Here is a 26,328-nt window from a genome sequence, read left to right as displayed (position 1 = left end):
TAGCTCTGGAAGGTTACTGGGTGCCTCCACCCCCTGTCCCCGCCCCCATACCTCAGGGGCTGTAGGAGTAATGGTAGTAAGGAAACAAAATCAAGGAGTCATGTGGAAGCCAGAGGGACATTTCTTAGTTTAGTGTTTGCATATTCCCAGATTTGAAATTGATGACCTAAGGTAGACCCCAGGTTCATCCAGAAGTTCCTGAATGTCCTCAGACTTTCTGGGGGGAGTGGAGTTAGGAGTCATGGATCTCGTCCTATATTTCCACTAACTGTGCAAACTACTTGGCACACAGCAATAAGATAGATGAGATCAAATCTTGCCTCTGGGACTTCCCTGGTGGCGCAGTGGTTAAGAATCCGCCTGCCAATACAGGCGACACGGGTTCGAGCCCTGGTCTGGGAAGATCCCACATGCCGCGGAGCAACTAAGCCCGTGCACCACAACTACTGAAGCCCGCGCGCCTAGAGCCCGTGAGCCACAACTACTGAGCCTGCGCTCTAGAGCCCACGTGCCACAATTACTGAAGCCCGCGTGCCTAGAAGCCCGTGCTCCGCAACCAGAGAAGCCACTGCAATGAGAGCCCACACACTGCAACAAAGAGTAGTCCCAGCTCACCGCAACTAGAGAAAGCCCGCACGCAGCAACAAAGACCCAACGCAGCCAAAATTAAATAAATAAGTAAATTTATAAAAAAAAAATCCTGCCTCTGTCACTTACTACCTGTGGGAACTTGTTACCTCTCTAAACCTCAGTTTCTTTCAGATGTAGAAGGAGGATAATATTTATTTGGAATGGTTGTGTCATGATTAAATCATGTGTATGTAAAATACCTAATCTACGTCTGCCATTATGTAGGTGTTCAACAGGTGATGGTTATTATAATTTGCCAGTATTGGGGTGGGTGGGGTGATGGTCTGAGCAATGTATTACCATTGTATTAACTATTACTAGATCCAGATACACACAGGAGAAAGTCAGAATTCAAAAAGCTGCTTTGCATAGCTAATTTTGTTTAATGGTTGTCAAATAAATGCCTATTTCAAATAAAGTCATATTTCCAACGTGACTTCATAAAGGCTTTCAAGGGGTTTTCCACTTCTCACTGTTAGGATTTTTTCTGATAATAGTCCCATACTTTCCGACCTTGAAGTGTCCTCCTACCTCAGGAGAGCCCCCAGCCCTCCCAGAGCGGGCTCTGGACAGTGTCCTGCCTGAGGTGTGACAGTAAATTCTGTGCACACTTTCCCTTTGTCCACCCCCTCACTCACACTCACACACACACACACACACACACACACACTTGCCTCTTTTGCCCCAGGTCTTATCTTGTCCTCTGGGGAGGTATGTTAAGTGCTCTTCCAGCCTGCCTGTGTGCCTGGCCTGTTTTTTCTCACTGCCAGTACCACTTGGATTCCAATTCCAAACATGGTATCCGTCTGGGGTCACCCTTTCTTCCGGTGCCAAGAGAGATGCATTCCAAATGGTGCACAAATGTGCCTCCCGTGCTGAGCTCTCCTCATTCTGTTTGGGGACAACACAAAGCAGGATGTGGCTTCTTTTTTATCCCTCACTGCTGAAGTTTTCAGCCCCATAGTCCTATCTTTTCCTCAGGACAATTTAGGTTTCCTGCCAAGAGCCAAATGTGAAGACTGTCCTAAGAAACTTGGAGCCGTGGACGCTCGTCAGAGCTCTGCGGGGAGGGCCAGAGCCTTGCTGAGGGAAAGAGAAAGAAAGGTTTTCAGTTCTCCATGAAGTGTATTATGTTCTGCCATTCATTCCCCAAGCTAATGCAAGCATTCCTCCCAGGAAAGGTGGAGCTGGTGGGGAGAAGCCAATGGTGAGATGACATCTGAGAGGACAGGCTAACCCATTTCCTGAATTTCCCACGTGGGGACAGTCTTAGAGCCCGACAGGCTTTGAGGCCCGAAGATGAGCAGCAACGGCAGCGCAGTGGGCCAGCTCCTCTGGAGCAGGCCGCTGTGTGTCGGCTGGAGGCGGGACCAGGAAGGGGCTGTCTACCACCTGGCCACCTGCCTCCTGCTCCTGGGCTTCATGGGGGGCAGCGGGGTGTATGGGTGCTTCTACCTCTTTGGCTTCCTGGGCACGGGCTACCTGTGCTGTGTGCTGTGGGGCTGGTTCGACGCCTGCGGCCTAGACATCGTCCTCTGGAGCGTGCTGCTGGCGACTGCCTGCGTGCTCCAGCTGGCACACCTGGTGTACCGCCTGCGCGAGGACACCCTCCCTGAGGAGTTCGAGCTCCTCTACAAGACGCTGTGCCTGCCCCTGCAGGTACCCCTGCCAGCGTACAAGGAGATCGTTCGCTGCTGCGAGGAGCAAGTCTTGACTCTGGCCACGGAGCAGACCTACGCCGTGGAGGGCGAGACGCCCATCGACCGCCTGTCCCTGCTGCTTTCTGGCCGGTAAGCCGCTGGGTCAATGCCCAGCATTTCTTCCCCACACCCACGCTTCTCATTTCCCAGTGCCTCCCTTTCCATTTCATGTCCCTTCCACTGAGGAAGGATGTGGCAAGTCAAACAAACCAAAATAGATTTTTCTAAGCATGCGCTTTGCTTCCCCTTTCTTAGCATTTTCCATGAGGAAACTAGCTCATGAGGCACCTTGGTTGGCAGGAAGGAGTGTATGTGCACTTGTGCTGGGAGGTGTGGGGTGAGTGTTTCTTGAGGCTGGGTGTGAAATGACCACACCACACACACACGCCAGCATGTCATGTCTAAACTGCAGCAATATCTCTGTAAGCTTTGGAAAACTGGACATTTCAGTAAGATTAATTCATTCCTTCCATATGCATTCAACATTTGCTAAGTGCCAAGTATGTACAAGAAACAGTGCCAAAACAGAGGGGGTTTCCTGTAACCCCTGTTCCCTCCAGGGCATCAAAGATCTTGGGGAATATCCCACACAGATTCTATGGTAAAGCCATTCTTTTTTGTGGTACGCAGGCCTCTCACTGTTGTGGCCTCTCCCGTTGCGGAGCACAGGCTCCAGACACGCAGGCTCAGCAGCCATGGCTCATAGGCCTAGCCGCTTCACGGCATGTGGGGTCCGTGGGATCCTCCCGGACCGGGGCATGAACCCGTGTCCCCTGCATCGGCAGGCGGACTCTCAACCACTGCACCACCAGGGAAGCCCTGGTAAACCCATTCTGTATATACCCAGGTATGGAGCAGGAATACCTCTTGTCCACTTTTCCACTTCCAATTGTTCTATTGAGATTCTTACAGACGAAGAAGTAAAGTGCTATAAACCTGCGGGCCAGACAGTGAGGGAGGAGTAGTGATGCCCACGTGTGTCTCTTTGAGTATATGGTGGAGACAACTGGTTGACACCTTTTAAGGAGGCTGACAGTCAGACCTTAGCAGAAATGGGCTTTGTCAGGATTACTGTATGCCTGGTCAGGCTGCATGCGAGCATTGGCCATTGACTGATCTCTTCTGAACAAATATACCATGGAGCTCTGTGCTGCACAGTTGGTAGGAAATTGTGAATTCTTTGAAATATTGCCCTAGTGGGACTTGTATGTGGAGCTAAGCATCTGACAGTAAGCATCTTAACCTGGTATGTACTTGGGCTGGCTCTGTGGAAAGCAAGTAGAGTATTTCATAAGTTTTGTCCTTAATTTCCTCTTTCCTGCTTTCTTGAGACCAGGAGAATGTGGTAGAAAGACAAGAAAGTAATCAGAAGGGTCTGATTCCAAAAAAATAAGAAAGAAACCAGATAAGACCACCAGCCATAGTGGGGAAAAAAAGGAGTTTGACATTGATGATGATGGTACTACAACAACTACTGCTACTAGTAATAATATGCATTTATGTATTAATGTATAGAATCAAAGTGTGATGTATACATGTTTTTATTTTGTTTGGAGTCTGAGGTCCTGGGTTGAATGAGCTATGAGGTTTTGTGATGTTTCATTTCATTGATGGGTGAACTGAAGTGTAAATAAACCATACATCAGGATTATTGTATGGTTCAGGTATCTTTTATATAATGGATTTACCATGAACTTGTAGAAGACCACATCCCTGTGAAGAGGAGAGGCGGCCTTGCCCTCTCAGTGTGGCTTTTCCTATTATACTTAGCATCCAAAACCTGAGTCAAAAATTAGACAATTTTGATATTTTTCTTGCCTTACAAGGTTTGGAGTAAGAGTTTTGTTTTGATATCTTTCAACGTCATCCTGTCTCAACTTTGCTAAGTTGGAGCTGGGGAAAGGGGCTTCTAGTCTATATGACCAGCCTCCAGCTTTAAAGGAGAATCATCGTACCTTTGGCTGGTGAGGTACCAAACACCTCAAAGCAGCAGACAAGAACTCCATGCCAGGAAATGGAGGCTTCTTGTGGAGACCTCCCCAGTTCACGTGCAGACTCTCACCTGGAGTGCTTTGCTGAAATCTCAGACATCCTTTTCGTTTTATTTTCATAAGGCAATCAATCCCTTTCAAGACTCAGAAAGGCAAAGTGACTTCCTCAAAGTTCATCACCCTGTTAAGCTGTGCTTACTGTTGGAGATTTTCTCTCGTATACAATCCCAAGCATGAACTCCTGAAGAGGCAACTAACTGTCTAAGCTCTTCTTGGAGGATGAAATTACCTGATGTCCAGGAGATCAAGAAGGAAGAGGAGACTCAAACTACAAAGGATACAATATACAATGTGAATGGTTTCAGGGAGTCATGCAGGCTCATTAGATGTTACTCACACTGTAAAATCTTGTCCCTCCTCAGTGGCTTGCTTGGGTGTCCAGATTCCTTGCCTGGGGAGAGGACAGGAGGATCTGATGTGTGTGGCAGCAGCCTCATTTCTTTCCTGTTGTCTTTCTTCCTTTGTTAGAGAAGCTTTTCTTTGAGGTTTTGGTCCCATTTATGGTGACACAGTGAGTTCATTTGTTTGATCGTTCCTTCCTTCTTCCTTTCCTTTCTCCCTTCCTTCTTCCCTCCCCCTTTCCAAAAATATTTATGAAGAGGGCTAGGGACTAGGGATCTTGTGTTAAAAAATGAAAAATAGGGCTTCCCTGGTGGCGCAGTGGTTGAGAGTCTGCCTGCCAAAGCAGGGAACACGGGTTCGTGCCCCGGTCCGGGAAGATCCCACATGCCACGGAGCGGCTGGGCCCGGGAGCCATGGCCACTGAGCCTGCGCGTCTGGAGCCTGTGCTCCGCAACGGGAGAGGCCACGACAGTGAGAGGCCCGCGTACCGCAAAAAAAAAAAAAAGAAAAGAAAAATATTTTCCTTGTACTCAGGAAGCTTACAGTGTATGAAGAGAGGTACTCATTCATGTTTGACATAGTGGTGAATAACAGACATAGTATTTCCAAGGAGAAAGGCAAAGTGCAATGAGAGCATTTAAGCAGTGGACGTAACTTTCCTGGGGCAGCCAGACAAGACTTCCTGGAGAAAGGAATGTTTAAGCTGAGGCCTGAGGAGAAGGTGGGGATTGGGAGGAGAGGCAGCTGGAGGGGACAGAATATGTGAAGACTGTGAGGTAGGAGAATGCGGCACATCATCTTTCCTTGTATCCTTTCATTACTCAGGGAAGTTCTGATGGCCATCTACACATATTGATAGGTCTTGTAGGAGCAGGTGCATTTCTGCCATCAGAGAGTGTACGTTGACACCACATCTTGGGCTTGGTTTGAGACCTACGTCCCCTTCTGTCTTCCATCTTTAGGTTGTTAGATAATACGCAATAATTTATTAATTGATGGTGGTCTTTGGTAATTTGCACACATACATATATATCTAGGCATTCACTAGGAGCAAGGTGTGGAGTGCTAATATCCCCTCGGCCAAAACGTAATCACATGGCTCTACCTCATGGCAAGGTGGGTTGGGAAATGTAGTTTAGCCGGGCAGCCATGAACCCAGCTAAAATTCCAAATATGGAGGAAGGGAAAAAGCAGATATTGGAAAACAATTCCACACTGGATTTCTCAGATCTCCATCCCCATTCTGATCTGCTTCTCAATATCCTATTCATCCTCCAAAACTCAGCTCAAATATCATCTTTGAGAAGTCTGCCACTCGGAGAGAACTAAGATCTCTCCATCGTCTAGTCTCCTGTCCCACAGTAGCACACGCTGACTTACAGCCAGTTATTTATGTACCTGTGGCTTCCACTAAATTGTGACGTCTTTAAAGGCAAGGATCAGATCATCTCCAAATTCCCAGATTTCCAGGAACACAGAAGGTGCTCCACACATAACTGTTTAGCCAATAAAGCTCCAGAAAAAGTGGAACAGTAGCTCCTTTGAAATGGACAGGATGTACCTTAGAGATCTTTTTGATCTGCCCCCTCTGCCTGAAAGAGGAACCTTCTTTCCCAGTATAACTCACTTTAGAGGAGAGGTTGAGGCTGAGACTCTGAGTTTTCGGGGAAAAGAGGAAAAAGTCCATACTAGACCCTAATAATTTTCCACTTTTTAACATGTAACTTAGACTTCAGAGAGGATTCGGGTAGCCACTTCCCTTTTCCCACAGTCTCTTCTCTCCCTTTGCCAGGGTTCGTGTGAGCCAGGACGGGCAGTTTCTGCACTACGTCTTTCCTTACCAGTTCATGGACTCTCCCGAGTGGGAATCGCTGCATCCCTCTACGGAGGGGGTCTTCCAGGTAATAGGGAGCCCCATGGCAGCACCGCCCCAGACCATCCCACTGTACCCAGCAATATCCCTGCCTCCATCTTTCCCCTCTTACATCTGTCATTTGAACCACTGCCAATATGATGCTCGGGGTGGGAGCACTCTCCTCTTGTGGGAAAAGTGCCTGGCAGAGGAAGGGTGGGGTAGGGAGGTGCAGACCCCTGAAAGGGGGGCTATGTCACTCCTATGCCTAAAACTCTTCCAGAAGACCCCAGTGACCACAAGATAAAAGCCCACACTCCTTAGGGAGTAACTTAAGACCTTTAGTGACATCCAGCCACATCTCCAGCCCCTTCCTTCCTCACAGTTCCTGCTCATACCAGCCCTACCGAACTACTAGTTCTTCCCTAAACACACCACATTGTTTTGCAATGGCCATGCCTTGGCTCCTACTGTCGCTTCTATCTGAAATGCACTTTCCTCATCCAGAGGAGGCTATGGCATCTCACTTCCTCTGAGGCCTGCCCAGGCTGACCTCACCAGCTTCCCCCCCCCCCCGCCCCCGACACACACCGCCTACATGCCTCTTCTATTCCTTTTACCATGCTGACTGCGCACATGTCTCTAATGATTTGGTTTCCCTTCTGTCTTTCGCATAGTAAACCTGAGGTAGAAATCTGGGCTCTCCTCTCCATCTTCAGGCTCCAAAGGGCAATACCTTGTGCACAGTAGTAGGTGTTCAGTAAAGGTTCGCTGAACTGGCTCGGCAGCGGGCAGTTGGTGTCTCAGAGGGCTCCAGAGGACATCATATACACACTCCAAGTTCAGGGCCTGGGTGCTAGAGCCCTCCTCTCTTCTCTGCCAGTCCTTCAGATTTCAGTTACCTTCTTTGTAGTTCTCACTTACTGAATGGCTAGCACATGGCAGGCACTACCTATTTTATTGCCTTATTGATTCTCACAACTGTCCTCTGGGTGGAATGTTGTTATTAACATGTTTAACAGATGAGGGAACTAAGGCTTAGAAACCTCAAGTAATTTGCCCAAGGTCATCTAGAAAGTGGCAAAGCCAAGTGGCCTGACACCACTATTTCTATTCTTTTTTAAAATGGGAGGTTTACCAGGAGAGTGGAGTTTACCCATACCCACCATTATAGGTACTCCTCTGTCCAGATAGTTTGCCAGTACTGGGTTCCCTGTGTCTCCTACCAGTTCTATCAGGGAGCCCCTCAGGCGAGCATTTGAGCCAACCCCAGAATAGACACATGCCAGGCAGTGCCACCTGGCTGGGCCTGCTTCCGCCCCACCCTGACTCTTGGCTCTGTGAGGACAGAGCCTGAGAAGCAATCCTGATCCCACTGCCTAGACCACCAGCCACAGATCCCCTCTGAACGTGCTTCATCCACCACACACTCACGTCCTCTCCAAGCCGCCCAGCAGTCTCCTTTGAGAACCCTCCCAGGACCATAAGAACCCTCAGGAGGCCTGAGTCAGGTCCTGAGCCAGCCAGGCCAGGCTCTGTTTCTGACACTGAAACTGAGAAACAGGTGGTGGATAAGCCGGGCGTCCTCCCCTAAGTTATGCTTGAAAGGAAGGGCTGTGACCCCAGATGGCCTCTCAGTCATCTGAGAGGGATGTAGGGACTGTTATATTTCTCCCATTTGTATTTTTAGCATGCACCCCCATTGGGAGCAATGAGATCCACATATTTGCTCTTGGCTCTGTGAAGTCCCATTTCCTCTTTGCAAATGTCAAGTGTTGTCTCGGGTTGTAGTTCATCTTGTCCTTGCCTTTGCAATTGCATAGTCTTTGTTGACTAATAGGGAATCCACAGTGACTGAATCATAATTCTTACTGAGTTTACCACAAGGGAATCAACATTCCATCACACCTCTTAAGAATTCAATTAAGAATTTATTGACTGTTAAGCACTGTGACCCTTTCATTAGTCACCAAGAGCATAGCATGGGAGGGATCACACAAAAATCAGCATTATTTCTCCCACTTGCATCTTGTTTTACTGGACCCAAGGTCTCTTTACGTACGTCAGCTTATTTAATCCATTCAACCAGCTTCGAAGGTGAGGATTAAAGAAAGAGCTGGTCAAAACTTTATTACAGACATGTGCATGTGTATGTGGGAATCAGTCAAACCACTAGTTTCCTGAAGACCTTTAGGAAGGATTTTACATAGGACATGAGAAAATGACATCAGGTTGTTTTGCAACATACAAGATTGGTAGTCTTCACCTGATTTCATTCATTCACTTCAGTAGTACTTATTGAGCAGTTATTGTAACCTGGGCACTATCTTTGTTTTTTCTTTTTGGCCATGCCATGTGGCATGTGGGATCTTAGTTCCCCAACCAGGGATTGAACCTGTGCCCCCTGCAGTGGAAGCGCAGAGTCCTAACCACTGGACCGCCAGGGAATTCTCATCTGGGCACTATTAAAGGTGCTCGGAATATATCAGTCAACAGAACAGATGAAGGTCCCTGCCTTCATGCAGTTTACATTCTAGTAGGGGAGACAAAAAATAAGCCATCGACATAATGAATAAGTAAATTATGTAATATGTTAAAAGATAATAACTTCTAGTAAAAAGAAAAATAGAGTAGTGTAATTAAGGGAGAGATATAGTTGACCCTTGAACAACATAGGAGGTAGCGGTGCCAACCCTTCACGCAGTAGAAAATCCACGTATAATTTATAGTCCAACCGCCAAATATATGTTCCCCCATATCTGGGGTTCCACATCCTCAGATTCAACCAACTGGCCGATTGTGTAGTACTTTAGTATTTACTATTAAAAAAAAAATCCCCATTTAAATTGACACACACAGTTCAAACCCGTGTTGCTCAAGGGTCAACTGCAGTTGCAATTTTAAATGGGGTGTTCATGGAAGTCTTCATTGAATGGGTGCCATTTGAGCAAAGACCTGAAGTGATTGGTAGTGTGAGCTCTGAGAATATCAGGGGGAACAGCATATTAGACAGAGGGAAGAGCCAGTGCAAAAGCTGGGTGGTGGGAAGGACTAGCATGTTTGAGGTTCAGAAAGGAGGCCAATGTGGCTGGAACAGAGAGAGGGAGGGGAGAGAATAGTAGGAGAGGAAGTCAGAGAGGTGCTATGGAGCCATATCGTCTAGGGCCAGAGCATATATTTTCTAGATAGAGCCAAAAGGATTTCCTAACGCATTGGATGTAGTGCATGAGAGAAAGAGGATTAAGAAAACCTCTAAGACTTTTGACCTGAGCAACTGGAAGGATGGAGCTGCTATCAACTGAGATAAGGAAGCCTACGATAGTATCGTCTTTGTGAGAAGAGAGGAAGTCCAGTTTGGGGAGTGCTAGATTTGTGTCATCTATGGACATTTAAATTGGAGACACTGCATAGGCAGTTGCATATTTGAGTCTGAAATTAAGGAACAAGGTCTGAACTTGAGACATAAGTCTGGAAGTCGTAGCACACAGATGATATTTAAAGCCATTGGATCAGACAAGATCACCAAGTGAGTGCGTGTAGACAGAAAGGGGGTTCAAGAATCCATTAACTCTGGGAAACTCTAGTGTTTAGAATTTGGAGGGGAAAAGAGGAAGCAGCAAAGGAAGCTGAAAGGGACCAATCAGGAGATTATACCAGGAGAGTATGGCATCCTGGGAACCAAGTAAAGAGTATTAAAGAGGAGAGACTGAATGCTATGAAAACTGATTGTCAGACTCAGCAATGTAGAGGTCATTGGTGACCTTGCCAGGAACAGTTTGTGGACCACTGGGGCAAAGCCTTGCTGGCTGAAGAGAGAGTGCAAGAGGAATTGGTAACAGCAAATATAGACAACTTTTTCATGGAGCTTTGCTGAAAAGGAGAGCAAATCAATGGAGTGTTAGATAGCGAAGGAAGTGAAGTGAAGAAAAAGGATTTTAATTTTAAAATTTTGATTTATTTTAAGATGGAAGAAGTAACAGCATGTTCACAAGAATGCCCACGGTCTTCGTGTTCAGCTTTGAGGACGCTGTTTGCGTCCAGATTAGCTCTTACGCACACCCACTTCATGTGCAGCACACTTATTTCTTGTTTGGGAATTGTTACTAAGTACATCGAAAGTACAGGTTATGGCAGATGTGACAATTACTTGCTGAACCAAATTAGTAATGGATGGATTGTGAGTAATAATTCTTTCCCATGAGGCAACAAACCTGGAGAGATTAAGCAATTCATCTGATGTCACACAGCTAGTAAAGCGGTAAAGCCAGAACTTGAAACTTGTTTCTGGTCTTGATGAGTTAATTTAGAGCCCTGACTTCAGTGCTGATGATTGAGGGGAGGGGAGGGGGAGTTCTGGAGGCAAAGAAATAAAAGGATTATATACGATCTCTAACAAAGAATGTTTGGAAAGCCAACCCTACCTTTAATGAGACGACCCACATAAAGGATTTAACACAATGCCAACATGTGGTCGCCTCTCAGTAAATGTCAGCTGCTGTCCTCCCTCATTTCCACTGTCTCTATTCACAAATCTTCATCTTGAGCTCTGCCAACCTGCTCACGTTTAAAGTATTATGGCCAGAGTATAAAGAATCGTGTGATTCCACACCCTTTTCCTTTACTGTCCTAAGCATGTTTTCATTTGAAACCTAGCTTTACCATCATTGTTTTAACAAGGTTTATCAAGCACCTACTCTGTGCTGGGCACACGTTATTGACCCTGCAAGTGTAACTTAGCTTTGTATCACGGGCACATAGCGAGTGTCCAGAAATTTCTAGATGTCTAAATAAATGGAGAGTGGGGTGTCCTTCTACTTTGTGCTCTTAAGAGTTCCTCTTGGGACTTCCCTGGAGGTCCAGTGGTTAAGACTCTGTGCTTCCAATGCAGGGCGCACGGGTTTGATCCCTGGTCGGGGAACTAAGATCCCGCATGCCGCAAGGTGGTGGCCCCCCAACCCCAAAAAAAGAGTTCCTCTTCCTCTGTGCCCTTTTTCTGACTTCAGTCATCAGATCCATTTGGTTACTTGTAGGGCCCAAGTCAAGGGCAGCTCATGGGCCTGAATCCCAAGCCAGCATTCTGTCCAATGGATGCAGCCTGGCTCTTCTCTCACTGAAATTCTTTCCAACACTTTTTTGTGTCCCCACTCCAATATATTATTTGTTTTTATCCTTAAAAAAAAACTGTCATCAGCATCCTGAACTTTCTTCTGAGCACTAGGAGGCCCTTTTTCTCCCCTGTAATTACAGCAAGCTCAGAACCTTCTGTAGCCATTAGTGAGATCAGCCATGGGACACAGAGTAGGAGAGCGAGGAGACCGGAGGTGGACACTAAGGCTCTAGGAGGTGAAGGCCCAGCAAGTGAAGGGCTGATCTCAGGGCTCCTGACAAGAGCACCCTCCACACACACACAACCACCCCCCACCCCCTGTTGTGTCAGTGCACGCAGTAAACGTCGGTCATAGGACCTCTTCCAGGCAAGGCCATGGAGAGCTACTTCCACAGCTTCTTCAGAAAAGTGCAGCAGTTTGCCAAGTAAACGCTATATTTCTCTGTGCTAAGCATGGACACATTTTCTAGTTTCAACCTTTACTCTCTGCTCCTGACCCCTCTCAGGTCACTCTGACAGCCGAGACTGAATGTAGCTACATTTCCTGGCCCCGGAAAAGTCTCCACCTCCTTCTGGCCAAAGAGCGATACATCTCTCGCCTCTTCTCAGCCCTGCTGGGCTATGACATCTCGGAGAAGCTCTACGCTCTCAATGACAAGCTCTTTGCTAAGTTCAGGCTACGCTTCGACATCCGTCTCCCCAGCCTCTACCATGTCCTAGGTCCTGCTGCCCCAGATGCAGGACCAGAGTCTCAGAAGGATGACAAGGACGTCCGTGAGCCTGCCGCATCCCCCTCTCCTCAGGCCCTGCCCACATCTGTCCAGCAAACACCCCCTAGCTCCCCACCTCCAGCGTCTACCAACCCTCCTGCACCTCCTCCCTGGGTCAGGATGTCCAGGCCCGACAGCAGCGTCCTGGGTGAGGACTCTACCAGTCTGGTGCTGGAGGATTTTGAGGAGGTGTCAGGATCAGAATCGTTCATGGATTATCAGAGTGATGGGGAGTACATGAGGTGAGGGGAGAACTAACATGGGCACAGCTGCCGGGCTCAGGATCCTGTGTAAGTACTCAGAAGGCAGCTGTCACTTTCTTGCCAACAGCTGGCCTTAACTGGGTTTGTAAGGGCAAAAAATCGTTTCATGGAGCCTGTCCTCCCGAGGATTCCCAGAAAGTGGCATTAACCCAACCCTGCAGATAGCAACTCACTCCTGGTGCACGCAAAGCATGAGAGGTTTTTTAAATTTTTTTTTTTTAACTCATCCCTTATTAAGTGTGATTGCAGTTTTGAAAGTGGGCTGGCTTGGTCAACATTTTGAGCAAGCAGATAGGTTGCTAATTTTTTTTGCAAGGTTGTGCTAATAACTAAGGCCACAGCTAAGACTAAAGGGGATTTTATTTGTGGCATATGCATTCTAAAGGGTTTTTTACAAAGCTGACATGGTTCTAATTTCTAATGGTTCTTCTTGGCATACAGTCAGCTCTGGAAAGCAGTCATTACTTAGCCTGGATTGGACAGGTACCTCTGCTAACATCGAGTATTTCCAAGAGGCTTGTGATTAGAGGCTAATGACTCTGGGAGGAAAATGTCCCCACCTTGCTCTCCTCTGGGCCAGTGGAAAGTGTGTTATTTGCTCAGGCACAGGACTGGACACTGCTGTGACTGAATATTACTATGATAGGGTGACTTTCCCAGAAAACCACACCTGCGGGAGGTAGAGTGGGCGTAATCTGGGTGGGACTAACGTGCAGGATTTCCCTCACACCTTAGGAGAGTGTACAAGAAAGTGTGTGCTGAGCAGTAACTGTTCCCCCTGGCTGCTCTCACAATACTGTGTGACTTATCCCTCTAGGACTCCAGCCAACCATGGTGCAGGCCTGGCTTTTCCTGAGGAAAATCCCACTGTTCCCAATTTGGAACGCGTTTCCAAGGTGGGGGAGGGTTAGCTAAGAGATTAATCATTCTTTAGGAAACACTGACTATTTTCCCAAGAAACTAGTTCAGTGAGGAAGGCATTTAGGGTACTTGAGGTAAGTAAGTGAATGTTTGTATATTTTGAAAAGCAAGTCATATAAATGATGAAAGAGGCAGAGGGGCAAATGATAAAAGGTTAGCTATTTGGTTTCATAGGTGTGGAATTGATAATCTATGGAGGCAGAGTCCTTACAACCAGCGTCTAGCACCCGAGATCACTTTCTTGACCTCCTCCATTTGTATTGTCCTCTCCTGTTGCCTCCTTCCCACTGTGCCCTACTCGCCCACCCCCACCAGTGCATATGGATTCTGTCCTGTGGGTCCCTCTCTTTGTCCAACACACCTACCCACCTGCACACACTCTGAACTCACAGCAGCTCCCTGTGTCCTCATGTCCTTCCTGGCTTTCTTCTCTTTTCCCGGCTCTATTTGTTCTCCTCATTCTCCCTTCCTTCTGACTTCTGCTCAGTCCTTGGTTCCCTCAGTTTGCTGCTCTTAAGAAGAAAAAGGCCTGTTTCTTCTTCTCAGTTAATTTCCCCTCTCCATATTTGTCCTCCACGTCTTCCCCATTTTACTGTTGCTGTATTTATCTCTCTGTTGCCTTCTTCCCATTTGCCCCACTTCCTATTTTGCTCTGTCTCTTCTTCTTCCTAAGCTGCCCTGTATCCCCAACTTAGTTTTTAATCCTGACTCTTCCAAGATCAGTACCTCTCCCTCTGCCTATAAAGAAAACCATTCAAGTGAAGGTGTGAAAATTCCCACCTTTGATGGCTATACATCTTACGCATGAGTTATCCCAAACGTTAAGAGGCAGGCGGGGCTGTAAACAAGAAAGAGACCCACACTGGGAGCCCGAAGTCCTGGCTGCTATGTCTGGCTCTGCTACTGATTGAAAACCACACAACCTCACTGAACCTTGCTTTCTTCATGTGAGTGTGTTGGCCCAGCTGGCCCCCAAAGGCCCTCCTGGGTTTATGTGAGAAGGCAAAGGATGTGCTGTTCAGAGGAGGAAAGAGAAGCAGCCAGTCAACAGTATAATGGACATGAGCCCCAGGACATCAGCGTGTCTTCCAGCAAGAACTCGCTGCTGTATTTCACTATGATTTCTCTTGTGACTTGGGACTGTCCTCCGCCCTGCTGGGTGGTAGGTCCTGCTTGACTAGGAGTTCTCTCCATTCTGTACCTGTGAAGAGTCTATCACCTACCACGTGATGACAGTGCAGGGCGGTCACGACTCCATCTCCCAGGTCCTCCACCCTTAATACTATTGCATAAAAGGCCTCTTTCCAAATTCAGCCTTTTCTGAGGCTCAAGATGAGAAAACTGCTAACATAACTCACTTTCTAAAGTACTAGTATTTGTAGTATAAAGAGAGTAGGTTTTTAAATGTTCTTTGGCTTAAGTAATAGAAAGGGAAAAACACATTGTTTACTTCCACAGAGTTTTCAGAACTTGAAAACGTGATCAAATCGGCCAAATTTTAGACAGCTTTCAATTTAGTCTGTGATAATAGGATAATTTAACCCAGAGACCTTTTCCTCGAATTGTGTTTTAGGGTGTTTGGTTTGACTTATTTGCCATCAAACTCCTTTTAGTGTTATTACTGTAATGAATAAGCATAGTCCCTCGTGATTGGTAGCAATTTACTCTTGTTTCCTTTCTAAAGCAGGGCACAATTCACCATCTAGTCCCTGGCTCTTCAATGACCAAAATTGTAAGCTCATTGCTATTCATCCCCGCCCAGCACTTACATAAGAGGCATGAAGCTGACTGGATTGTGCATTGTCAGGACACAGCTTCATCACACTGACGCCAGCGCTAGTCCCTCACACCAAGCCAATTTAAGACCAACTAAAAATAGTCAGAGGTTCTACTGGAGCTTATTTTTGAAGAGAGCACATTTTTCAGTTTGGTGGTGCCCAGAATTATCCACAATTGGGTGCTACTTTTTCTAATATGCAAAGTAGTGCTGTTGGATAATGTATTCATGCCGGGTCTTACAGTTAGACCTCAAATTAACCCTGCCTTCACTAGAATCTTTCCAGTTAATTCTATGAACACACTCCACAATGCTCCATTTGATGTCTTACTTAAGGAGATGCTCAATGAATGCATCTCTGAAGTGGTCAGTTAAGTCAGATAATGAGTCCATTATCACAAATTAACTGAAAGCTGTCTGAAATTTGGGCAATTTTGCTTATGTTTTCAAGTTGTTCTGAAGACTTTGTGGTTTGAAAGTAAATACTATATATTGTTTCCTTTCTATTATTTAAATAAACAAACAAATGAGAAACAGATTACAACATGGAGGCTAATTGTGGTCAAGGAAAGAGGCCAGGACCAGGACATAGTACCAAGGCCACAGAACCAATTCAACAAACATTCACTGAGTATCCACTGTGTATTTCAGGTACTGTGCCAGGTAATCACATTATGAGTAATCATGAGTAACAGTTGGAAGAATGTAAGATGCTTAATCTGCAAGAGGTGGACAAGAGTAATACCTTCGAATTTTGAAAAGAGGAGGAATTACAATTTCCCTTAATTTGGTGAAGTTGTTGAGGACAGAAATGAATTAAGGGCTGAAAGCTATAAGGAGAGGATTTTAGCTCAGTATTAATAATGGATTTGCCTCAAGGAGCAGTGAGTTACTCGTCACTGGAAGAATTCAAATAGGGATCAGAAGAAATCTTCTCAGAGGTTTTTTTAAGGTGATTCAAGCTCTGAGAGAAGGATGCCTTAGGTTATTGCTATTAAGGTGTCTTCTAACTCCGTGATGCTATGAGTCTGTGATTCTAAGATGTGACTCTAGTCCTGCCAGTTAACCACCTTCAAGAGAAGTTCCTCATCTGCGAAACAGGGCTAGTAGTCTCATAGATAATTAATACCTACTGATAAGTAGATAGGTAGCCTCTGTCTACCTTACCAGGTTGCTGTGAGGAGTAATTGAGATAAAGTACACAAAGGCAATTTGTAAGCTATAAAGCACTAGTTTAATGTATAAGGTATTTTAAAATTCTGTTCTGTATAGATTTATTTAACAAACTCCTCCCCACGCTGCCCCTGCTTCTCTCTTCCACTCCCTACCCCTTCTCCTCTGAGATACATGATTTCCCATCTTAGTTCCTCCAGTCTGGTATTCCAAGGAAGGTAGCAGCTGAAAGGATCCCCTGACAACAAAAGGAACAGCAAAAAGGTGGTGATCCAAAGAAAGCACACACTAGCTCCTTGGCCCCTGAATAATGAAGCTATAGCCAGACCTTCACCTGTTTTACTTGCTCAGGAGAGACTGATCACCGTCACACTATATTCAGGCTCTTTCCCTCGGAAGTGGCCGTAAGGTGCTTAGTTAGCTGTCAGTGTTGTTAAATAGCATGTTTCTCCCAGAACCACTAGAAAGCCTCCTGGGGCAGAAGACTTGCCCTTGAAGGTGGCATGGCAGGAGCTGCCTGGGGCCTCAGGGTCTGGGTCTCTAGATGGTAGCTCTACTCGACCTGCCAAGGCTCCGTGTTCAGGCAGGTAAGTTACAGGCAGCAGTTCCCTCCCTGCCCTCGGGATCCCAGCAGCCTACAACCAGGGCCCACCCCCAGGTTATTCTTCTACTTCTGTTTTACAGGCCTCATTTACCTATCCCTCTCTTTGTAAAAATAAAAGACAGCGTTTTATAAAACTCACCAATTTTCTATGCAGATTTTTGAGAACTCATTCCGTAATGTTAGGTAGGATTCTTCATAGGAAGCGTATAGATTCTTCATAGGAAGCAACTGAAGTTGATCTCTTGGTCTCTTCTCCTATAAAATGAGAGGACTGGACTATATAACTTCAAAGCTGACTCACCCTAATATTCTAGAAGGAAATGATTCAAAGATACATCTGCCCCTATTATGTTAGGCATTGGGTACAGTTAAAATATTGGGAACTGGTAGAGGAAAAAAAGACGTGAAAAGAACCCTGTGAAGTTATGCGAGCTATCTGGAGCCACAGTGCTGAAATCCTTCCTCTGTCCTTCCGCAGCTTCTAGAACTCCTCTCCAGAGCTACTCTCAAGTTATGTCCAGGGGACGGGCCCCCTTGGCTCCAACTCTGACTCCTGAACTGTAAGGATCAATGGACCATCCTTTTCTCTGGCCACATTAATCCTCACAGGAAGGTGACTCGTGTGCACACCCCTCTTCTCACCCACTGGAAGGCTCTCAGGCAAGGTCGGAGCAGACACAGAAGATGCTAAAGTGCTGCAGCCACACCAAGGCTCCCGAGTGACTTTTAGAACTTTGCCTTCACCAGGCTTCCTTCCCAGAGAAGGCATCCCAAAGTGCAAAAGCACAGATTCTATCCTTTACTAACTGCAGAATCTCAGGCAAGTCACATAGCCTCTCTGAGTGTCTGTAAAGTGGGGATTATAAAACCCAGTTCACAGGGTTGTGAGGATTCAATGAGTTGATTCAGGTAAAGCACCTAGGACATGGCGTGGCACCTAGTAAGCACTCAATAAATCACTCATTTCCTTTCCTTATGTTGTTTCTTTCAGCGTTCTGAAAATATCAATGAAGTCAGCTATCCAAGAAGTTTTCACTGTTTTTGTCTTGTTTTATTTAAAAATTTTTTTCATTAAGGTTCAACATAGGGAAGTAGAAATTTTAGAACCTAGTTTGCCATTAAGCTTTTAAGTTCAACTTACAAATCTTTCCCTCTATTTATGACCCTAATATTAAACAGTAGTTTTTAGAGGGATTTTTACAAATCTATTTAATTAAATTTCCTTAAACATTTTAAAGTAGACTTACAAATTTAACATATTCTATTTTTTTCCCCAAAATACTGCCACATGTATTCTGGTTACCTATTGCTGTGTAACATTCATCCCTAAAGAGGTGAGTTAAAATCATCACGATACTTTGTTTTGCTCACAAAAGTGGGGCTTGGCTGGGCTCAGCTGGGCTGTTTGCACTCAGGGTTTCTTGTGTTGTTGCATTCAGACAGTGACTACAGCCAGAATCACCTCAAAGGCTTCTTCATGCATGTGTCTTGGGCCCAGGCTGGGAAGACTCAAACTAGCTGAGGGCTGAAACAGCTGGGAATCCTTGGGCAACCCTTGCTCTCTCAAGAGTTTGTTCATTTTATTGCTGTATAGTACTCTGTTGTGTGAATATACCACAATCTACTTATCCATTCCACTACTGATAGGTGTTTGGGTAGTTTCTAGCTTGGGGCAATTACGAATAGTGCTACTATGAACATTCTTGAACTTATCTTTTGGTACACATATGTACACATTTGGGGGGTATATACTGGAATTACTGAGGCATTGGGTATGTATATGTTCAACTATAGTAAATACTGCCAAACACTTTTCCTAGGTGATTATACCAATTAATATTCCCACTGTGTATGAGTGTTCCGGTTGCTTCTCATCTTCTCCAATAGTTGGCATTGTCTTTTTTTTTTTTTTTTTCATTTTAGCCATTTGGGTGTATGTAGCAGCATATCATTGTGGTTCTTTTAAATTTATTTATTTTTGGCTGCATTGGGTCTTAGTTGCTGCACGCGGGCTTTCTCTAGTTGTGGCTAGCGGGGGCTACTCTTCATTGCGGTGTGCGGGCTTCTCATTGCGGTGGCTTCTCTTGTTGCAGAGCATGGGCTCTAGGTGAGCAGGCTTCAGTAGTTGTGGCACGCAGGCTCAGTAGTTGTGGCTCGAGGGCTCTAGAGCACAGGCTCAGTAGTTGTGGCACATGGGCTTAGTTGCTCTGTGGCATGTGGGATCTTCCCTGACTAGGGCTCGAACCTGTGCCCCCTGCATTGGCCACTGGATTCTTAACCACTGCGCCACCAGGGAAGCCCTGATTTATAGAGTTTAAGAATAGTTTAGGGGCTTCCCTGGTGGCGCAGTGGTTGAGGGTCTGCCTGCTGTTGTGGGGGACACGGGTTCGTGCCCCAGTCCAGAAGGATCCCACATGCCGCGGAGTGGCTGGGCCCGTGAGCCATGGCCGCTGAGCCTGTGCGTCTGGAGCCTGTGCTCCGCGGCAGGAAGGGCCATGACAGTGAGGCCCGCGTACCGCAAAAAAAAGAAAAAAAATAGTTTAGGAGGTAGTAGCATATTGAGTAAGAGCTTGGGCTCTAGGACAAGTCAGTTCTTTTATTCAGATTCAAATGATTTTTCTGCTCTAATTGAGTTTATTTTTCTGCTTTATTCTGTTAATGAACTACATTAATAGATATGTGAATGTTAAAACAAACTTGTATCCCTGGAACAATTCCAGTCTTATTATGATGTATTTTCCTCTTTATGTATTTACGAACTTGGTTTGTAAATATTTTGTTTAGTAGTTTTGAATCTATGTACCTTGTCATATCATTGTCAGGTTTTAATATCAAGGTTATGCTGACTTTGTGAAACGAGCTGGGAAGTTTCTCTCTCTCTCTCTTTCCCCCTGTCCTATGAAAGAGATCTTTAAACCAAAAAAGTTTTATAACTCTTCATTCTCATTCCACTCAGTTGCCCAGGCCCAAAACCTTAGAGTCTTTCCATCAGTCTTGTTAGTTCTATCTTCAAAATATATCCCCAATTCAACTCAGCATGTCCATTGCCACCACTAATTTCAAGCCACCATTATTTCATAGCTAGATTAACTTTAATAGATTTATAACTGGCTCCTTATTTCTCCTGTCCCTCCTCCCATAATCTATTCTACACAAAGTTGTCATTTCAAAATGTGTATGATGTCTTCACTCTCTTGCTCAAAATTTCAAATGACTTCTTATTCCACTTAGAATAAAATCCAGATTTCTTACCATGTGATAATAGTCAGAATCAGCTTTTATGACTTAATGGCACACAGATTTATTGCTCTTAAAGTCTACTGAGAATCTGCTGTGACTCATCAGGGCAACTGTCTTCATGTTGCAACTCAATGAATGATTCAACCTACTTTGACCTTCTGGCTTTTTTACCTTAAGAAAGAGACAGCTTGACATTCATAGAAGTGACACGAATCCCTTCTACTAGTCACATGGACCTACTTAATAATCAGCTCTGTGTTCTGTTGATTACAGGGACTGGGCAATGTGGGAGAGTAAAAGGAATGCTGATGAATGCTACTCTTTTAGCTACTTAGGACCCACAAGACCCCACCTGCCTGTCTCTCCAGCCATACATCATTCTGCTCTTATTCTCACTCATCATGTTTCAGCCACACTAGACTTTTGGGTGCTCCTCATACACACCCAGCTCCTATCTATATCAGGGCTTTTGCAGTTTTTCTTTCTCTCTGCAGTGCTTTTCAATCATACCTTCTCCTGGCTGACTTCTTCTGGTCACTCAGTTCTCAGCTCAATGTCACCAACCCAGCTAAGACACCCACCTCACCTCACCATCACCGTCTGTCCTCTTGTCCTCTTGCCCTGTCTTCAGAGCCCTATGTTCTCTTTCCTCACCTTTTAGGATTCCGATTATGTGCTTTGTAGAACTTTGCAGTGTGTTCTATATTGCTCTTCTGTTCTTTTCTCATTTTTTCCCCTAAAGTTATACTATGTATTTATTTTCTTTCTTGGTGGAATTCTGTCTCTTCCATGTACATTTCACAATAGAAGCCCTTTGTCAGTCTTGACAAATCCAACAGCTCTCTTGTCAATCCTTGAGGGCTGTTGTAGGGAGTGAATGAAGCAATAAACAACAAAAAAGCTCCTTGTACATTGTAAACTGAGACTCAAAAATGTTACCTGGGGTGCGGGGCCACCCCCCAAGCTGGAGGACTGCCCAGGCAGGGCTGTTGTTACACACATGTGGTATATAACAGAGGTTCCGCAGGATGTGAAACGCTTTTAACGTGTGTGTGTTTGTTTTCAAAAGGATCAGACCTTATCGCTTTTACGTGGAATCTAAAAATATGGTACAAATGAACTTATTTACAAAACAGAAATAGAGTCACAGATATAGAAAACAAACTTATGGTTACCAGAGGGGAAATAGTGGGGAGGGACAGATTGGTAGTTTGGGATTGACATGTATATACTACAATATTTAAAATAGTTAAGCAACAAGGACCTACTGTATAGCACAGGGAACTCACTCAACATTCTGTAATGGCCTATAAGGGAAAAGAATCTAAAAAAGAGTGTATATACGTATATGTATAATAACTGATTAACTTTGCTGTACAGCAGAAACTAACACAAAATTTTAAATCAACTATACACCAATAAAAATTTTTAAAAAATAAAAATTATGGATTGAAATTCTAAAAAAAGAAAGAAAGAACGAACTTGAGAAGTCATTTAGCCCATTATCCTTCCTCCCAGGCAGGATAGCATTTAAGCTAACTTTGGAAAGTGATATGTATTCCTTTCTTTAAAAAATAAAACTATCAGCAAGGACTGCCACAAAAATAAATACATGACAAATAAATAAACAAACAAATAAATGACATTATATGGATTTGTGAACCTCTTACAAAATCCCATACTAGAGGTCCACACATGTGAAAATAAAATCTTTGGGTTACAACTTCATGTATTCTGGAATAAAGCTTGACCTATAGTCAGATTTGCTCTAAGGAGAGGACAATAAATATTCTTTTATCTCGTGAAGACTTACTAAATATCCACTGCTGTCAAACACTGTTCTGGACACCACATGCTTTGCTGGGTGAATCAATCATGGTCTCTGCCCTGAAGGAGCTCCAGATCTAGAAAAGAAGATACATGAGTTATAGGCACTCTCCCACATCTCCACCAAGGCCTTATTAAGTCAAGCTCCCTGGGCCTGACTCCTCTGAAGATTAACAGGCTTCTTGTGGCTCATAACCACTTTAAGGTGAAGCTGGATCCCTGATACATATACAAATAAGCACTACTCCAGTCCATTGTGGAAAGCCTTACATGAGTAGTTGAAACCACTACAAGAGCTACAGAAGTTCAGCAGGTGTCACTTCCCATTTCTGGGATCAGGAGGTGTTCGTGAAGAAGCTGACTTTGAGCTGTGCCTTAAAATACAGAGAAAGGTAGGCAAAGCAGAAAAAAATCCAGGTAAAAGATGCACGTGAGTCTGTGGGCTGGAGGTACAAGTAAGGCATGCTTGCAGAAGAGAAGCAGCAGCTCTCAGTGACCAGCTGTGGAATCTGAGCTCCAGTGACAACGCAGTGGGACGTGAGCCGGGAGATCGTGCTCTCAAAGCAGGACGGAGGGAGATTGTGTTCAGTGCACACCACAGCGCCTGGCAGAGCATAGCTGTTTCCCAACTATTCAAGTTCTGAGGGACTTGAGTAGAGAGAACAAAGCCAGGAGAATAATCAAGGCTGTTGAAATGGTCAGTGGGTTGTGAGATACTGTTATCGAATGCAAGTCCGTGTGCCCGACACACAGTGAGGACAAACAATACCAAAATGTCGTAGTTTGGAGCAGAGAAAAGTTTATTGCAGGTCCATGCAAGGAGATGGGTGACTCATGCCTTAAAAATCCAGAACTCCACGAAGGCTTTCAGCAAAGCCCTTTTACAGGAAAGGTGAGGGAGGGGCGTGGTTAGTTGTTGCAAACTTCTTGGTGTCAGATCCTTTGTCCTTGAGGTCAGGTCACAGTCAGGTCACGATGTTCCTGTAAACCTCCACCAAAACAAATGTTATTCTCTGTTCTGACGAGAAAGGGCAAGGTCCCAAGGCTCAACCTTCACCCTCCGTGGTCCAGGTCCTGGCTAAGAGGACAGGGTCCCTGCGGGGGCTGGCTACCCTGCCCGGGAGCATTCATCCAGCACCAGGCTTAGTCCTCCCACCAGTGCCCAGGCCCGGCAGAAGAGGCAGATCTCAGCTGGTGGCACCGTCAGGGCCAGGTCCCCAGACCCTGCCCAGCCATCACCACTGAGGACGCCGGGCGCCCAGGACCCAGCCGGCCCTCACGCTTTTCATTTACACTGGAGAGAATCATTTGTGTAGGATCATTTGTGATCCTACACAAAATCATTTGTGAAGGAGTACATGTTGTGGCGAATACCAATCAGGCGAATTCACAGCTCACCGTCGCCCTTCTCTGAGAACAGCCCACCACAGAGACGGACCTGAAGAAACGACGGGTGACGTCCTTGCAGCCTAACCCTGACCTCTGGCCGCCTCCTAGGGGTAGACAACCGGTCTCAGCGTATCAATTTTTGAAACTTGAACGGAAAGACTGAAGCTGGTTGAAGCTGTTACCTTAATGGCAGTGTCCATATACTCCAGTTGCTGAGGCCTCTATGGACTGCGACCCACGGAGACTGTCACCGCTATCAGGTCGCAGAGCTGGGTCCTGGGCCCGGCCAGTGGTCGGCCGTTGCGAGGGCTCTGGAGCTCTGCGGGACACAGCCCTCAGTCTGTCCCCGGGCTCCCCAGCTCACCCACCGGCCCCTAGGCCAAGGGCCCTGGAGGGCCCCAGGGAGAAGGCCGGGATCCGCCTCTCACCGCACTCTCTGCTGGGAGAGCCAGGCGAGGCTGACGGCTGGCGGAACCTGACCTCTAACTACCGCGCTAACGTCTCGCGATAACAGTCTCAGGCTAAGAGCCGCGCGCCTGCCCCGCCCCTACCAGAGGCCAGAGCGTGTGATGGCGAAGGGAAGAGAGAGGCAGGCACCTGTGCGGGACCCTGGGAGAACTGCCTGGGCGGGGAGTAGAGTCCACCTTAGAGGCTCTGTGCCTTCTTCTCTGTATGTTCTGGACACCCTGGTTTCCTGTTGACTGAAGAAGTGTGAGCAATGCCCTCAGCAGTTTCACTTCTAATCGTCATTGAATTTATACACTGACTCCTACTCAGAAATTCCCTGGAGGTCATGGGATTTTATTTCACTTTTGGTTCACTTATCTGACGTGAGGCTTCCCAGGAGTCCTCCTCTGCACAGCACATGATTGCAATTGCCAACTGCTCAATGGCCTGGAATTGCCCTCTGCCCCTCCCACCAGCCCTGAACCCTATTCGTCCCTCAAGACTAGTGCCAACGTCCCCTCCCTTCCTACACTCTCGCCATTTCCCTCCAGCTCTGTCAGTATCACCAGTCCCCACAGGACCCTAGATCCTCTGGGGCTACCTTGCCCAGCCCTCCTCTCCCCCTAGACTCCCTCTGGAGGCACCAGAGGGCTGGGTGGACTCTGACTTGTGGCCGTGGTCCCGGCACCTCACACGGGACTACAGGTCTGGCGTTTAGGTGGTAACGGTTAGAGCTTTGCTAAACTCAGCTGCTACCCATTTCAACTTGGGTCAGATTAACACGTGGGATTTTAGAGACGTCTAGTTCTGCTTTGCAGTTTTCTTTGGCTTCTGCCCACTATTCAAGCCAGAACTCTTTGACTCATGTGTGACTGAGGAAGGAGGTCCTTTCTGTCTGGTGTCTCCAGGCTCAGGCCTGGTGCCCCCCATCTCCTGCCCCTGGACAGCTTGGCCTTCATGCCTGCTCCCCCATGAAGTGTCTGAGAGGAAAACACTGGCTTTCTCCTTCTCCTTTCTCCGATTTGGTTTCTTCTCTTTTCCCTGTTTCTTGCAGTTGTTACTGAGGACAAATCCGTGTGCCCGACGCACAGTGAGCCCAAACAATACCAAAACATCAGGAGTTTGGAACAGAGCTTTATGGCAAGGCCCTGCGAGGAAACACGTGGCTCATGCCTTAAATACCCCGAACTCTCTGAAAGCTTTCAGCAAAGCCCTTTTATAGGAAAGGTGAGGGAGGGGCGTGGTTAGCTGTTGCAAACTTCTTGGTGTCAGATCCTTTGTCCTTGAGGTCAGGTCACAGTCAGGTCACGATGTTCCTGTAAACCTCCCCCAAAACAAATGTTATTCTCTGTTCTGACGAGAAAGGGCAAGGTCCCAAGGCTCAACCTTCACCCTCCGTGGTCCAGGTCCTGGCTAAGAGGACGGGGTCCCTGCGGGGGCCGGCTACCCTGCCCGGGAGCATTCATCCAGCACCCAGGCTGGGTCCTCCCACCAGTGCCCAGGCCCGGCCCACGAGGCAGATCTCAGCTGGTGGCGCCCTCAAGGCCAGGTCCCCAGACCCTGCCCAGCCATCACTGAGGACGCCAGGCGCCCAGGACCCAACCCGTCCTCAGGCTCCTCAGGCTGCCCAAACAGCGGTAGGAGGCCAGGCCCCACAATCTGCAACCCATGCAGACTGCGGCTGTCATTAGGTCACAGAGGCGGGGATGGGGGAGAGGTTCACCGCCACGTTGAGGCCTGGGCCGGGCCAGCGGATGGCCGTGGCGAGGGCTCTGGAGCCCTGCAGGACACAGCCCCCAGCCTGTTCCCTGGGCCCCTCAGCTCACCTGCCCAAGGCCGGGTGAGCTGGAGGGCCCCGGGGAGAAGGCCGGATCCGCCTCTTACCTCACTCTCCTTTGGAGGACCACCACTCTGCCGACCGTTGGCCGAGCGGGGCCACTAACGGTGGCTTATTGACAGTTGCTCGTTGCGGGAGGGGCCCACTGCGGCGCCAAGCAGTGGCCGAGCGGGACTTGCAACTGCCGCTCTAACCGTCTGGCGTTAGTGGTCTCCCGGTAACCGTTGCCTGGTAACGGGTTGCATGGTAACAGAGTGCTGCAACATCCGCGTGCTAAGGGCTGCGCCCTGCCCGACTCTGTCACATAGCCCGATTCCTCATTATTCACGGCTTCCCTTCTGTTTCTGTCCATTTCCCCCTTCCAATAACACCTAAATGATTTTAACATCTGTTTTCTT

The 26,328-nt window shown here is 46.8% G+C and overlaps 1 protein-coding gene and 1 long non-coding RNA gene across 4 annotated transcripts; one reads left to right on the top strand and one right to left on the bottom strand.

Annotated features, from left to right (window-relative positions):
* Positions 1-1,863: 1,863 nt before the first annotated feature.
* Positions 1,864-18,209, top strand: POPDC2 (popeye domain cAMP effector 2). Of its 3 annotated transcripts, none has more exons than XM_060010712.1 (4): positions 1,864-2,420; positions 6,516-6,624; positions 12,189-12,600; positions 17,669-18,209. In XM_060010712.1, the coding sequence occupies exons 1-4, from the start codon at positions 1,930-1,932 to the stop codon at positions 17,752-17,754; spliced, it is 1,098 nt and encodes a 365-aa protein (XP_059866695.1). In that variant the 5' UTR covers positions 1,864-1,929; the 3' UTR covers positions 17,755-18,209. The 3 variants fall into 3 exon arrangements, with proteins under 3 accessions (XP_059866695.1, XP_059866693.1, XP_059866692.1); XM_060010710.1 differs by having other exon boundaries at positions 12,189-12,742; XM_060010709.1 differs by having other exon boundaries at positions 12,189-12,694; positions 17,669-17,777.
* Positions 16,652-22,335, bottom strand: LOC132424715 (uncharacterized). Its single transcript, XR_009519248.1, has 3 exons — positions 22,244-22,335; positions 17,330-17,445; positions 16,652-16,824 (listed from the first exon to the last, which is right to left on the bottom strand). It is a non-coding gene; the product is annotated as an uncharacterized lncRNA (long non-coding RNA).
* Between the last annotated feature and the right edge of the window lie 3,993 nt (positions 22,336-26,328).

The sequence above is a fragment of the Delphinus delphis genome, chromosome 4 (assembly GCF_949987515.2).
Source record: "Delphinus delphis chromosome 4, mDelDel1.2, whole genome shotgun sequence".
NCBI classification, from domain to species: Eukaryota; Metazoa; Chordata; class Mammalia; order Artiodactyla; family Delphinidae; genus Delphinus; species Delphinus delphis.
This window is presented reverse-complemented; position numbering and strand designations above follow the sequence as displayed.

What these genes read in the sequence shown, in the direction of transcription:
- POPDC2 (XM_060010709.1), top strand. Translation starts at nt 1,930, where the DNA reads ATGAGCAGCAACGGCAGCGCAGTGGGCCAGCTCCTCTGGAGCAGGCCG. An exon ending in TCCCTGCTGCTTTCTGGCCG is followed by an intron (nt 2,421 to 6,515) that starts GTAAGCCGCTGG and finishes TCCCTTTGCCAG; the next exon opens with GGTTCGTGTGAGCCAGGACG. An exon ending in CTACGGAGGGGGTCTTCCAG is followed by an intron (nt 6,625 to 12,188) that starts GTAATAGGGAGC and finishes GACCCCTCTCAG; the next exon opens with GTCACTCTGACAGCCGAGAC.